Consider the following 14,803-nt stretch of genomic DNA (forward strand, 5'->3'; position numbering starts at 1 on the left):
GTTCTAATTTCTGTAAACAAATAGCAAATATTTATATGTGTAGGGTGCTTGATTTATGGAGTAAATGATTGTCTTTTTTAAAACTTCTGATCTGTGAAGCAATGTGAAAGCACAAGTGCAGCAATAAATCTCCTTTCTACTTCAGAACTGACAGCTAAATACATTATCTTGAAACTACTTTTTTGGCACTAGTTAACTAGAGCATGTCAGTGTATAAAAGACCTCTTCTCTTTTTTTAGGTATAAGAAACTTCTCTCCCTCTTAACTTTCGCCTTGCAGTCAATTGACAATTCCCACTCAATGGTTGGCAAACTGTCACGAAGAGTATTTTTGAGTGCAGCAAGAATGGTGGCAAGAGTGCCCCATGTTTTTTTGAAGCTGTTAGAGATGTTGAGTGTGACAAGCTCAAGTCATTATGTAAGGATGCGTCGACGTCTGATGGCAATAGCAGATGAAATGGAAATTGCAGAAGCCATTCAGCTGGGCATGGAAGAAATGCACTCTGGGGAATGTCGGCATGAAGACTTTTTGCAGCTGCCTGTACCAGATAACTCTCCAGAAGCTACAGAAAGTAATACTCCCAACAATACTGTCCAGTTATCAGGGAAAAGTGTGAAAGGTTTAAGTGATAAAAAACTGAGTGCCAGACCAGAGGACGTTTCTGAGACGCTGGCTGGCCTTGCAGTGGGACTTCCTGTTTCATCAGTAACCACTGAGCAACCAAAACCAGCCATTCAAACAAAAGGAAAACCCCATAGTCAGTGTTTGAACTCTTCTCCCTCCTCCAGTCACTCCCAGTCACTACTGCCAACGCTTCTGTCTCCTTCAAGCCCATCTGTACCAGCTGGCTCTGTAACAGATGTCTCTAAACTCAGACCTCAGGGATTTGTTCCCTGCAAAATCCCCTCACCTTCTCCTCAAACACAGCGGAAACTTTCTCTCCAGTTTCAGAGAAACTGCTCTGAAAGTAAAGAATCTGAGAAACTTTCTCCAGTTTTTACGCAGGGCAGGCCATTGCCATCGAGTCATGTACACAGGCCAAAGCCATCACGACCCACCCCAAGTGATGTGAACAAGCAAGGAGAAACCTTAAAAAGCAGTATGACACTTGACCTGAATGACATTACACAGAGTGATGGCAATAGCAGTAGCAGTGCAGTTATACCAAGTGAAGAGACAGCGTTCACACCAGTAGATGAGAAGTGTCAGCTGGATGCTAACGCAGAGCTCAGTTCCAGCATTGAGGACCTGCTCGAAGCCTCCATGGCAACGAGTGATGGCACAGTTACATTCAAGTCTGAAGTTGCAGTTCTTTCTCCTGAGCGGGCAGAAAATGATGATACTTACAAAGATGATGTAAATCACAATCAAAAGTGCAAGGAAAAGATGGAAGCTGAAGAGGAAGAAGCTTTAGCTATTGCTATGGCAATGTCAGCATCTCAAGATGCCCTGCCAATAATTCCCCAACTACAGGTTGAAAACTGTGACGATATCATAATCATTCAGCAGGATGTAAGTATACCTAAGTCTCAACTAGGGTTCACTGAAATTATAAAGCAGTGCTGTTATATTTCAAAAGTGATATAAGATGCTAATATACTCAGTTCCCTTTCCTAGGAGAATGAGTATAAACCATCTGCCAGTTGAGGGTGCTAACAAAATCCTCCCATGTTATTAACAAATTTAGAGAAGGTATTTGGAACAGAAACACAATATCATGTACCAACATTTAAAGTGGCAAAGAAGTAAAATTGGGGAAACCAGGAAATGAGAACAAAGGTTTTAAGCAGGAGTAGAACTGTGCAGAGTCTTAATGTTGATTTACTTTGAAGGCAATTGTACAAAACCAAAGTAGCTTCTGAAAGAAAAGGCAGGCAGAGTGGGAAGAGATCTTGTTGTCAGCATATCTTGAGAGAAGATGCAAGATACTTTAGAAGTCAGAAAAAAAACCCTATTTATTTGCAAATAGACAAAAGCACAAGAAATTAGAATAGAGAAAGGTGTATTATATGTGTGATCCTTTGTATAAGGTAAAACATATGAAGCGTAAAACGGAAAGAATAAATTAAATAGAAAACAACATGATATTGGTTCTGTTTACTATAGGTGCAAGCTAAAACCTTAACTAGATGTGAGGCCAGAACAGAAAAAGAAGTCATGCTTCTACTTGTGTCCTTAAATCTTGCCTTTCACCCTCAGGTAATAACATATGTGTAGGAACAGAGAGCCTCCTCTAAGTAGGCGTTAGAGAATACACTGGTGCTCTGATCTCAGCTGAAACATATAACATGCAGTACAAAGAAGTGTAAGGGAGAGGACAGTCATATAAGCTGGGCTATTTGGTAATGTTTTAGAATGTCTGCATTTTGGATGCATGCTAGTAAACTCAGAATTGATTTTGAACTTAATTTGCAGACACCAGAAACCCTACCTGGACATACCAAAGCAAAACACCATTACAGAGAAGATGCAGAATGGCTTAAAGGTCAGCAGATTGGTCTTGGAGCTTTCTCTTCCTGTTACCAAGCTCAAGATGTGGGAACAGGGACATTAATGGCTGTAAAACAGGTAAATACTTCAAATACTTCACTTTCTTGTGCTTGTTCTTCAGTGTTTTTTTTGAATACTGAATATAAAAAGCTCTCTGCTCTCTCTTGTGTTCCTTGCTCCTTCTGCTCCCTGTCATGTGTTCTCACATAATACATAATTAAAAAAAGTCCTTATGTGCATAGTATTAGCCTAATATATTTAATTTTTTTCAATTCCCTTTAAAATTAAAAGCAAAAAATGTCCTTTTTCATAGGCCCATTTTCTTTCATAGTTCCTCAAAATGCATTTTTACTTTTATCAAGATGATGAATTGGTAACTGAGTTAAGAATGGAGCCCAGATCTCTTTGATTCCAAATTAATGCCATATTTGCAAGATAGCTGTTTAGTATCCCCTTACTTGACAAGAATATTTTTCCTACAGTTTATAAGGAGGAAATATAGTTTAATGCTTGTTTCCTCTGATTCAACTTTGTTAACTAACTAAAGCCAACTTGGAGGCAAGTATTTTTAATATTTAATTTAATAGATACAGAAGGGTGGCTGAGAAGAGGCCCAAATGCACATGCTTCACTCAAGATTTTTGAAGGTTTTAGATGTGACTAAATTGTTCACACTTACGATGCCCTAGGTCTGAGTCGGTGGTAACAACATAGAGGGAATTTTAGTCCCAATATTTTCTTATCAATTCTAGAATGCACTTACACCTGTAGAATTGATTAAATGTTTTGTAATTGCTTAGGGAAAGAATATCTGTCACCAGCTATTCCTCTTTTGAAACTCTTTTGCTTGTGAAAAAGTAGGACTGTCCATATAGTCCTTGAAGCTCCTCTTGGAGAGATGATGATTATGGTGATGCCTGGGGGAAATTCTCTGCAGCATACCATTATTTCATATTTAATATGGATCAGAGCTGAGGTTGGCTCCAGTTCCATTATAGGAGTTCTGATCTGTCATGTTCCCCCTCAGTTGAATTTCTGGGATAAGAGCTTTAGTTATGAAACATTTACCATTTAACTAGTAAAATTTTACAAATAGCACTGTCAGAATCCCATTTCAGGCCTTATCTTTCTTTCTTTTCCTCAACATCTGGAAAGCAGGGGGTTTTGTCCTTGTTTGGGCAGAGAGATGTTTTCCCACTCTGTACTGGAAGAGATTCTTATTATTTCCCTAGAAGATCACTCTTAATTTTCCGTGACTGTCTCACATGGAGATATGTTCTCAGCTGAAGGGGTTTGAGATAAAGAATATTTGCAGATGGTGAAAACCATCCATTCCTGTTGCTGTACTGAAGGGGGATTACAGGAAGACTGGTAGATAAGTTAGGTAAGTCTAAATATCATATTTCAAAACAGGTGACGTATGTCAGGAACACATCATCTGAGCAAGAAGAGGTAGTTGAAGCATTGAGAGAGGAAATAAGGATGATGAGTCACCTGAACCACCCTAACATTATTCGAATGTTGGGTGCTACATGTGAGAAGAGCAACTATAACCTCTTTATTGAATGGATGGCAGGTAAGCAACTAATGAAAATACCATTTGAGTCTTGAAATATTTCATATTGTATTTTGCATCACTTCAGTTTGTGAATTTTTATTTTCATTGCTATTGGTAACTAGTATGAAGGTCTACATGCAGGACAGTTGAAGTGGTTGTAGCAATATTCTTATTGGTGCATCTTTTTATGATTTGGAATTTTCCATACCTAATCTGTCATACAGTTAAAGCAGTTGGAAACCTTGAAGAAAGATTCTATTACTTATCCTTCAGTTTCTGACTCTAAATGAGAAGTTACAAACTTCGGTTTATTTCTAACTGAAGTGCCTGTCCCTCAAACCATTTCATTTTCAGTGTACCTGTGTAGCTTCAAGTTATTACTAAAAATAACTTTACTAGAAAGTTTGGAATACCTGTCACTTGCTTTTGTCCCAAGCATTATCATAAAAATTGTGTCAAGTGACATGTAAAGGCATTTAAGAACTTAAAGTAAATTTCCAACAATAGCTAATAAGCAGGATGCTTTGGGAAAAACTTAATCATATCTCAAATATATTAACTGGTAATTTAGTAAAAAAAATTTAAGTCTTCTCATAATTGTATAGAGCAGGGACAAGAAAATATATGTCTTTTTTTAAAGAAGTAGTTTTAATAATTTTATGAATGGAATGTTGTTGCCATCCAGTTACCAAGACTAGATCTGGTGTTTTATACATCCTTATTTCTGGTAAAAGAAGGCATTGCACCTTAACTTGCATTCATTGGGAGAAACAATTTAACAATACAAGAGTGGTAACAAGCAAGCCCAAGTATGTGTTATCACAAGAAGTAGTGCAGGCAGTATTTTCCAAAAATTAAGAGTGCTTAACTTCTTAATTAATTTTTTTTTAAAATATTATTTAGATAATGAAATGTCAGGAATTCTGTTTACCTCATTCCAGCCCAAGTTATGTTAGCATACTTTGAGAGGCACAATGTAAATCCAAAGTCTTGAGAATCTAGAGACCAATTTTTGGAAAATAGGGGGAGGATACTGCTTTTCCTTGCTTGTCTGCTTAGTTCTTTGTAGTAGTACTTGTATGGTAACAAAGGTAAATTAAGATCTTCAGAGGGAGTGCTTACTGGAGGCTGTGCATATCTATTGCCCCAGGAAAAGCTAGTGTTCTGCTGCTCACACATTAATGTGAAGTGTGGATAAAATGCAGGGTTTTTTATCAGCAAAAGTACTTTGTACACTAGAGATTTGTACATTCTTTTAAGGAAGTATAAAATTATTAGGAAGCATGAGGATTTGTGTCTTTAATGTGTACGATTCCATGTAGAAAGTAATTAAGGGACAAAGTATATTACTTTTTGTCAATGCAACTCTTAATTTTTAGGGGGTAGGGAGGGAGAAATTAGTTATAAATTAGAAATACTAATACCAAGTTCCAATTTTAGGAGGCAGTGTTGCATTCTAGTAATAGAAAGTCCAAGTGTTGATAGAATGTACTGTTTTATCTTTTAGGGGGTTCAGTTGCTCATTTGTTAAGTAAATATGGAGCCTTCAAAGAATCGGTAATTATTAACTACACAGAACAACTGTTACGTGGCCTTTCTTACCTCCATGAGAATCAGATAATCCATAGAGATGTTAAAGGTGAGAATTATTGAGAATGTCTTTTAACAAGGAATATTCATAAAGCAACATCTGTTTTGGCCTGAGACCTATTGCTTCTCTTGATTCTGATGGGATTGTCTGGTCATTCTTAAGAACCTTTAATTACTGAAATTAATCAAAATGTTACTGAAATGAATCAAGATGTTCACAGCATGCTTAGGGATATTTGCTACCCCTGCTGACAGTTTGGAAAATTTGTTTTTCTTAATTGATTAAAATAAGATATGAAGTTGCCACTTAGTTTTAGAGAGTGCTACTTAAATTAATGTAAATGTTTACACTGAAATGATAATAAAATCTGTGAACAAGCCAAAATAAAGAGACGAGTTTTCTAATTATAGGAATATTATGATGAGTTTTCTTCCTTCATCCTAATTGAATATAAATACAGTTGTACCTTGAGAAAAAAGTGGACTTCACTGGGAAGTACCAGTCTTAATCAACTTGTCCCTTAAATGTTACTATAGCTGTCCATGAAGTGGAGATATACCTGTATAAGTAGCAATGTATCAATGGCAAATACTTGCCTTTACTAATTCTTCTTAAAATAGTAAAGCTTTCAATTGCCCTGTAATTCTCTTCAAAGCAACTCAAAGTTGCTTGATAATGAAATAAGTTTAAATTTCATGAGAAGCTGCAGGCAAGTAAAATCTCCAGGGTTTTAGGTCACCATTTTCTTGCATTATTCCATCTCCAGGCATTGTTCCAGAATCCTGTGTTTGCCCTAGTTTGAAAGTTTGATTACTTCTGTTAATCTCTCAAGTGGCCTCAAGCTGTGTGCAGTGTCATTGAGGCATAACAGAAAAGTGACATTATTAGACCTTGTTCTTGATTTTTAGACTTCCTTGTGGGGTGGGGAATATTAACCTAGTTATAATTTTGAAATGGAGGGAGGAAAAGCGTCGACTGTCTGTTCATCCTTTTGCCTTTAATAGAAAGCCAACTAGCAGTATTTTTATTGTGCTGTTGACAGGTGCCAATTTGCTAATTGACAGCACAGGTCATAGATTAAGAATTGCTGATTTTGGAGCTGCAGCCAGGTTGGCATCAAAAGGAACTGGTGCTGGGGAATTTCAGGGACAGTTGTTGGGAACTATTGCATTTATGGCACCGGAGGTAAGAAACTAGCTTTAGAAGTTATTTCAAAAAGTTTGTTTGAACTCTTTAAGCTGATTCATATGGCTAAATAACAGAAAATTCTTGTATATGCTTCAAATGTGTCTTAAATGCCTTGGTTCTAAAGATTAGGAATGATTCCAATATAGCAATCATGACTGCTGTCAAGGTTGTTGTAGGTAGTTTGCTACAAGATACACCCATCACAAGTGTTGTTACTAAAGCCCAAATGGCCATTTGATCAAAAGCTGTTGTAAGGTACTTTGTTTTGCCACTTGATGAGGCATTTTATTTACTGGATCTCTAGACCTGTATAAATCTTAAGGCATTTACATCCCTGATAACTTTCTCATCCTGAAATGTTAATCAGTATACACGTGGTTGATGATTTTTTTGGGGTTTGCTTCTAAATTACTTAAGAGTTAAGAGACTTTGAAGCATATAATCTGATCTTTTGTCTGCCTTTACGTTCAGGTTCTGAGAGGTCAGCAATATGGTAGAAGCTGTGATGTGTGGAGCGTTGGCTGTGTTGTTATAGAAATGGCTTGTGCTAAACCTCCTTGGAATGCAGAGAAACACTCCAATCATCTTGCTCTGATATTTAAGGTGAGGTATTTTGTTACTGCCATTATTCTACAACAGACAACAAATTGTATACAGCAACATGAATTTCAGAAAAGTATACAAGTATCAGCAGTCGTTGCAATAGCTCTTTTTTATATTGGATCTGTTAGTACAAAACAATACTGGTACCAACATAACCCTACTTGCTTGTTTAAAAATAGATACCAACACAATAATATGCCGAGTCATGGAATTGTAGAAAAGTTTATATTAGAAGGGACCTTAAAGATCTTCTAGTTCTACCTTTCCTTCTGCCATGTGCAGGGACACCTTCCACTAGGCCAAGTTGCTCAAAAAGGTCAGTTCTAAGATATAAATACGGAGTGTAACAGGCTAAAAAAAGAAAAATCAAGAATAGAGCTGATCTTTACTCTAGGCAGAAAATTGGGATTTTAACTTTTTCTTACAATCCTGTAAAATACAGGACCAAAAGGAGGTTTTGTACCATTTAAGTGTTTATTCATATTTCACAGTGGGGAGAATATTTTGGTAAAAACCTACTGTTCCAAGTTCAGATTTTGCTGAAAGATATTTACCATTATGCCATGCTATACATGATTATTGCCCCTTCCTTTTCTCAGTCATCCATCTTGGCATTCATGTTTCTTACTGAAATCAGTTAGGTATATTTAATTCTAAAAGTCTAGTTGAATTTTAGGTTTGAATGAATAAAATACTGCTGCAAAGTGATCATCGGGATTTTTACTATCATGAATGAAGGAAGTGTTTGTACTAAAGAGAACTAGCACAGCAGTATTCAGATATGTTCTAATTAAGTACAAATCACTTGTGATAAGAGATGTAATTGTCATGGTTCTGTGTCTTTGTGAATCTAGTGGTGCCACGCTAGTGTTCTCAGTCATCTTGCTTAATTTGATCTAGAGAAAATAAAAATTAATTTGATTGGGGGAGATCTGCATCTGTCTGAGAAATACTGCCATTTGGGGTGGTAGCAGAAATACAGTAAAGATACTGCAAGACAGCATACCCAGCTTAACATATTGTAAAGTAACATCTCTCAGCTTAATCTGTCTCCATGTTGGCTTATGCCAGTTAACAGTGAAGGCAACTAATAGACCAAAGAATACTTGTATGTGTGGCATTAGAGCTTTTCCTAGGCCTGCTCAGCACGTGGTCGCTGCAGAATCTTGCTGTAAGGAGAAAATATAGAGAAAAGTATAAGGAGGGTCAGACTGTGAAAAGCAATAGGCATAAGGACAGCTTAAACTGGAAGTAGTAATGTAGTCTTCAAACTGCAGTAGGAAATAAGCTGAATGGAGAAAATTTCATAAATATAACTCATCAGCTGAAGTGATGAGCTTGTCAGAGGTTTTTTGGGGTAGAAGAAGGGGCTTAATTGCTGACTTCTAAAAAGTTGTTTTCCTTTGTTCAGATTGCTAGTGCAACTACTGCTCCATCTATCCCTACACATCTGTCTCCAGGCTTGAAAGATGTGACTCTTCGGTGTTTAGAACTTCAACCTCAGGACAGACCCCCATCAAGGGAGCTGCTGAAACACCCAGTCTTCCGTACTACATGGTAGCTACTTATGTGTAAGGCTGAAATACTGAAGAAAATGCTACTTAACATACAATAACTGTCTTGCAGTGCAGTTAAGCGCAGCAAATTTTATTTTTCTCTGGCCTTAACGATAGATACATCAAGAAGTTATGGCCAGTAGGGGATCCTGCCTAAGTATGTGATTGACAAATCAAGATCTTTACCTAAGCTCAGTATGCAACATCTGACAATTTGTGCAGAGATTTGTAAACTGTGCCTTTTCAAACATCTGGCTCTGTGTGAATACAAAAGCATTTTTCCTTAAATCTGCTGCAAGATTATCTAGCAGGTAAGTAATTTTTAATTTTATTTGGAGCACTTTTTCAGCAATATTAGCAGCTGAGAGGCTCAAGATCTATTTTAATATAGCTATCACTGTTTCCATTTCACATCATGTAGATGTTCTGCAATTAGTAAGTTTTCAGTACTGGTTAAAAGGACACTCTGTATTTGTCCTTTTACATGATGTTCTCCGAGTAACAAATCCAAATATTGATGGAAACTTTAAAAAAAAGGCATATTGCCTTCCTATAAAGTAAGAGCAGGCACTTGTGGTTCACTGTGCATTTACTGGCCATGTAATTTCTCTTGAAATTAAAGTTTGTTTTCTTTGTATTTTTAATTTTTGTGAAAAGGGGATATTTTAGTCTTTAGACAAAAAGATGCAAACTGTGTCATGGAATATTTTCCTGACACGAGAGTTTTAAAACCAGATTTGCTGGATATCTGGAATAAAATGCCACCTTCAACAAGGATGTGTTGAGGGCTCTGATAGTATAGGTTATTTAATAAACAAGATTGTTCTGTATAAAGCAACTTAGTCTGAATCATGCTAGAAGTTGTTGAGCCTTTTTTATTTTCATATAGCAGTTTCTTCTGGCAAATCACGTAGAGAAGTTTCATGTCAAAGGCCTCTCCAAACCCAGCTCCCACTAAAGTTTTTATGGGAGGCTTTGTCATCTACTTCAGCGTGAGCAGGTGCCAAATGTGCAAATCTCATTCTTTGTGTAAAGAAACTGAGGCCACATTCTCTACTGATAAGAAGTTTTACCTGCCGTTTTCCTTCTGCCATACATCATCTATTTACTGTAGCCTTTAGTGATAATTAATTTGAAAATGTTAAAAATATTACTGTAAGAAAGGTATTTATTTTAACAAGAAACAAACTTTGACTTGAAGAGCAAGATAAAGTAAAATGTGAAGTAAAGCTTCACCTGTAGTGCAAAATTCGTGGGTTTTTTTAGCAGCTGTGGATTTTTTTTTTAAACAGTTTTTAAAATTATTTTAAAGGCAGGTTTTTAGATTCTGATGCATGTAATACTGAAGGAAAATGGCAGCTTTTTCTTTTGCTTTTTTAAAAATGGGGATCTTTTTTAATCTAATACTGATTGTGTTTAATCCATTTTGAAAAAAATACTGTTCATGTTAGAACTCTTCAGAAGCCAGTTGGATTGTTGGACTCAAAAAGAATTGGTTATTTTCAAAAACTCAGGACAAACTAAATAAGCTATAGTACCTTAAAAATGTATAATACAAATTGGAAGTAAAACATCTTAAAGATAAGTTTACATGAATGATAGTGCTCATACTAATAAAAAAAAAAGGCAGTGTCATCAGTTGTGAATGTATTTCTTTTGGAAATTTTACATTCCTTTGTTTTGGATGATTGGCAGACTTTGAAGAGTTAAAAAGATAATACTGAAATGTGAAATTTGGTAGCTCTGTTTTGTACTTGACTTTTTTTTTGACCACTTTAGAATTTCTCATTCTAATAAGATTATTTCCAAGTCTTATGTGCAAGCTTTAAAGGATGCACTCTTGCCAATTCATGTACTGGAAGATGAGTTGTCAGATTAATACTGTTTCTGGCAGAAATGTAAACTGTATAAACTGATGAACCTCAGCTAATCAGTATTACTTTGTAGATCACTATGCCTACCACATTTCAAACTCAAACTGCCTCTTAGGTGTCCAAATGCATTTGTTTGAGTTTGTGTTTCGCTCAGCTTGCTGGTAATTGTGGTGTTTTTAAAAATGCAGATGTGATGTAATATTCTTATTTTCTTTGGATCAAAGCTGGACTGAAAATTGTATTGTGTAATTATTTTTTTGTGTTCTTAATGTTATTTGGTACTTAAGTTGTAAATAACGTCTACTGCTGTTTATTCCAGTTTCTACTACCTCAGGTGTCCTATAGAGTTTCTTCTACCAAAGTTCACTTTCACAATGAAATTATATTTGCTATGTGACTGATTCCTAAGACTTCCAGGGCTTAAGGGCTAACTTCTATTAGCACCTTACTGTGCAAGCAAATTTTACGGAAATCTCTGGGTTAAGAAATTTGGCTTCGTTGTATCCTTTGTTATTTTAAATATATCGAGATATTTTAATTAAAAGTTTTTACCCCATTGAACCAATTTTATATAGTATAATTTGTACGTATTTTGGTGTTTTTGTCTTTATAGTAAATAAAAGTTTTTGAACAAATCTTGTCCTTTGCTTATTAAAATGTCAATATGTTCAGTTTACTGATGTGAGTAAAATATTTCTGGTACACTTGACTGTTTATACACAATTTTGTACACCACACTTGGTATATCAAGACTTGTTTTCTAATATTAAATAACACATGAATGAGTTTTGGCCAATATATATCTATCTATATCTATATCTTGGCTGTATCGATAAAGAATGGTTAGATAAGGGGCAGCAACAAAGACTAATTTATTTTTTTTAACTGATGATAAAGATAGCAACTTCTCTTAAGACAACATTTTTATTTATGAACCTCATTTGTTTTTGCCTTTAGGTCAAGAATTAAATGTCTAAACTCTGCATTACTGCAAATGTTACAATTACCTAGTCAGGTGAGCTGATTTGATTAGATCAGTTCTGGAGCCATTGAAGTGTATCTTGGAAGTCAATCTGCTATTTTATGTTTTTGGTGAAATGATTCTGTTTGCGATTTAAGTAGCAAATACAAGCCCTTCCTTGTTCAGGCAATCTGACTATGTATTGCAAAGCTAGGACTAGTTTCACTTGATAGTCTTTCTCCAGATATTTTTTAAATTTTAAAAATTAATCTTTTTTTTTTATGGAACACAATTTTCAACTATAGCCTTTTTTGTGACTACAAATTCTGTACTTCGAAGGATTACACTTTTTATAGTTTCCATTAGTTATGTGACTTTCTACAGATAGGGACGAACATACTAATTCGCCAGCAAAAACTGGCAGCAGAAATCTTCAGATAAGTTCTAATATCTGATCTTTAAAATCAGAAAAATGTACTAACTGAAATACATGACAAGGATTAAGTAAAAGATACATTCCAATTAATTTATCTTCCTTTACTTGATTTACCATAGAAGTTCTGAATTGTGCAGTACTGCGTCATACTTGCAACATTGCAGCCTAGTTTTAGTAACAAGGGATGGCAGAGATCTCCTGTCCCAGCAGTTGGCAGTAAAGTCAAAGACACCTACTTAGAGAACCAAATGTCTTCATTTGCAAAGGGCATGTTCAGTTCTTCCACAAGCAAATGGTAAGCTCTATGCCTGTTTGAATTTCTCTGGTGGGAATAACCACATTTCTACATGATGGTCATAGGTTGAAGTCTGATGTTTCATCATGTGAAGTTCTCACTTAAAGGTGACAGCTGCCTCCAGGACATGCTGGAGTGTCATGAAGATCACGTATGTCCTTCCATCACATGAGTGGGCAACCTATGTGCATGGCTGTTGTGACCTGACTCAGACCACTTTCCAAGGCACTCTATTTCCCTTACTAACTTTTCACTCATTATTTAGCTTTCCATGCCAACCTGAATCACGAATGTGACTGTCTTGCTTTTAAGAGCCACAGTATGCATGTACTGTGGCAAACATGTATGTTGTTTTCTAGTTATGGCACACAGCTGCTAATATCTGGAGTTGAACGGAGACCTTTCTTCCCTGTCATTACTGAGGAAGTCCAGGAGATGGCAGGGAAGCACTTTCAGGCAGCCACTGTGCCTTCTGTTGTTTCCCTCGGTTTGCAATACCTCATTGCTTAGCTCCTGTTCTCAAGAAAGATGTGCCAGGTCAACAGTAGAATTAAAGTGATTATGGAGTAAATCAAGATGCAATTTATAAATACTTGCAAGGCTCTGAAACAGGAAGTTAATTCAGTTTGTTTCATTGCTTTGGTGGACCTGTCTCAGATTCCCAAACTCTCTTCAAAATTTCAGGTCTAGTAATAGGAGTATAACCCCTGAGTGTGTTTGGAGGTTTGATTTCTCTGTTTACCCCCAAACCGATTCTCAAACACTTGCTCCATGTTTTTAAACTAGTTTCCGAAGAAAGTAAAACACATGCATACATATTCGTGTTTTCCCAATTCATCGGCAGTTTTTAACTAAAAAATAATGCAGATAAGGAGCAGTATCCAAAGATGTAAGTATTGTGAAAGTAGGTACCCAAGCAAGGAGGGACAGCAGTGGCTAAAGAGGTGATAACAGTACCCTTATCTTGACAGTGTAATGATTTGTAAAGAATGATTTGCAGAGCTTTGCTAATTTTTGAAGATCGATTGCTGAGCAGTTGTTTTCCTCACTCGATTTTTGGGTTTTTTTAAAAAACGTTACAGATAAATGATGGTAGAATGTGGCACCAAAAGGGTTTATGACCCCAGTTGTAAATGCTCATGATTTGCAGCATATCTCTTCAGTCTGGCTAGGTGAGTGTGTAGTAAATGCAACACTGATCAGCAGGCTGCATCTCCCGGTCATCATAGCCAAATACTAGGCACAAGTGTGGACAGAAATATCACAGGTTTCAGGTCTGGACTATTGATCCACTCTCTTCATGACATATGCTACAGACTTGTGATCTAAGTCTTATGAGGAGCAGCTGAGGGAGCTGGGGTTGTTTAGCCTGGAGAAGAGCAGGCTCAGGGGAGACCTCATCGCTTGCCCAGCAATCCTGAAAGGAGGTTGTAGACGGGTGGGGGTTGGACTCTTCTCCCGGGTAAATAGTGACAGGACAAGAGGACATGTGGTTCAGGTTGGACATTAGAAAGAATTTTTCCAGTAAAAGGGTAGTTAAGCACTGGAACGGTCTGCCCGGGAGTCATACTTCCTGAAAGTGTTCAAGGAACGGCTGGACGTGACACTTCGTGTTGTGGTTTCGTTGCCGTGGTGGTGTTCAGTCATCGGTTGGACTCGATGATCTTGGGGGTCTTTTCCAACCTAATTGATTCTATGATCATCTGAAGCACTAACAGCCCTCAGCATCAGTAGAAGCAGGCACGAGATGATTTTGAAAAGCTGACATCATAGTGCCGGGATTGCTCCTGGATGCAGAACTGTCAAGGAGGTGGGTTCAATCGCTGCTTCTAGATAACTTCCAACCCATCTTTTTAATCTGGTACCAGATCTTGTCTTTTTTAATTGTTTAATTTAACACAGAAGGGACACGTAACATTGTTCAGAGAGAGGTGTGCGTACTTATACCTGGAAGGGGCCGTGAGTTTCCCTTCCCGATGCCCGCCGCTCTCCCTGCTCGGGTATCCCCGGACGCCGCCCCCCCAGGGGCCGAGTCCTCACGGGCCCTCCCGCGCCGCGGCCGCTCGCAGCCAATGGCAGCTCAGCACACAAACGCTCCCGCGCCGCGGCCGCTCGCAGCCAATGGCAGCTCAGCACACAAACGCTCCCGCGCCGCGGCCGCTCGCAGCCAATGGCAACTCAGCACACAAACGCGCCCGCGCGTGTCCGCAGCACGCAATGGCCGCCGCGTTCGCGCGGGCGCGGCTGGGCC

At 37.5% G+C, this 14,803-nt stretch overlaps 1 protein-coding gene across 1 annotated transcript in view; it reads left to right on the plus strand.

The window, feature by feature from the left end:
- The window catches only part of MAP3K1 (mitogen-activated protein kinase kinase kinase 1), a 58,046-nt gene extending 46,457 nt beyond the window's left edge, over positions 1-11,589 (plus strand). The window contains exons 15-21 of the mRNA XM_017811093.1: positions 240-1,512; positions 2,416-2,568; positions 3,904-4,066; positions 5,556-5,687; positions 6,682-6,824; positions 7,299-7,430; positions 8,842-11,589. Coding sequence (XP_017666582.1) covers positions 240-1,512; positions 2,416-2,568; positions 3,904-4,066; positions 5,556-5,687; positions 6,682-6,824; positions 7,299-7,430; positions 8,842-8,991 — 2,146 coding nt within the window. The 3' untranslated portion in view covers positions 8,992-11,589. The remainder of the gene's footprint in view (positions 1-239; positions 1,513-2,415; positions 2,569-3,903; positions 4,067-5,555; positions 5,688-6,681; positions 6,825-7,298; positions 7,431-8,841) is intronic.
- The last annotated feature ends 3,214 nt before the right edge of the window (positions 11,590-14,803 follow it).

This window comes from Lepidothrix coronata, unplaced genomic scaffold (assembly GCF_001604755.1).
Source record: "Lepidothrix coronata isolate B3197 unplaced genomic scaffold, Lepidothrix_coronata-1.0 Scaffold31, whole genome shotgun sequence".
Taxonomy (NCBI): domain Eukaryota; kingdom Metazoa; phylum Chordata; class Aves; order Passeriformes; family Pipridae; genus Lepidothrix; species Lepidothrix coronata.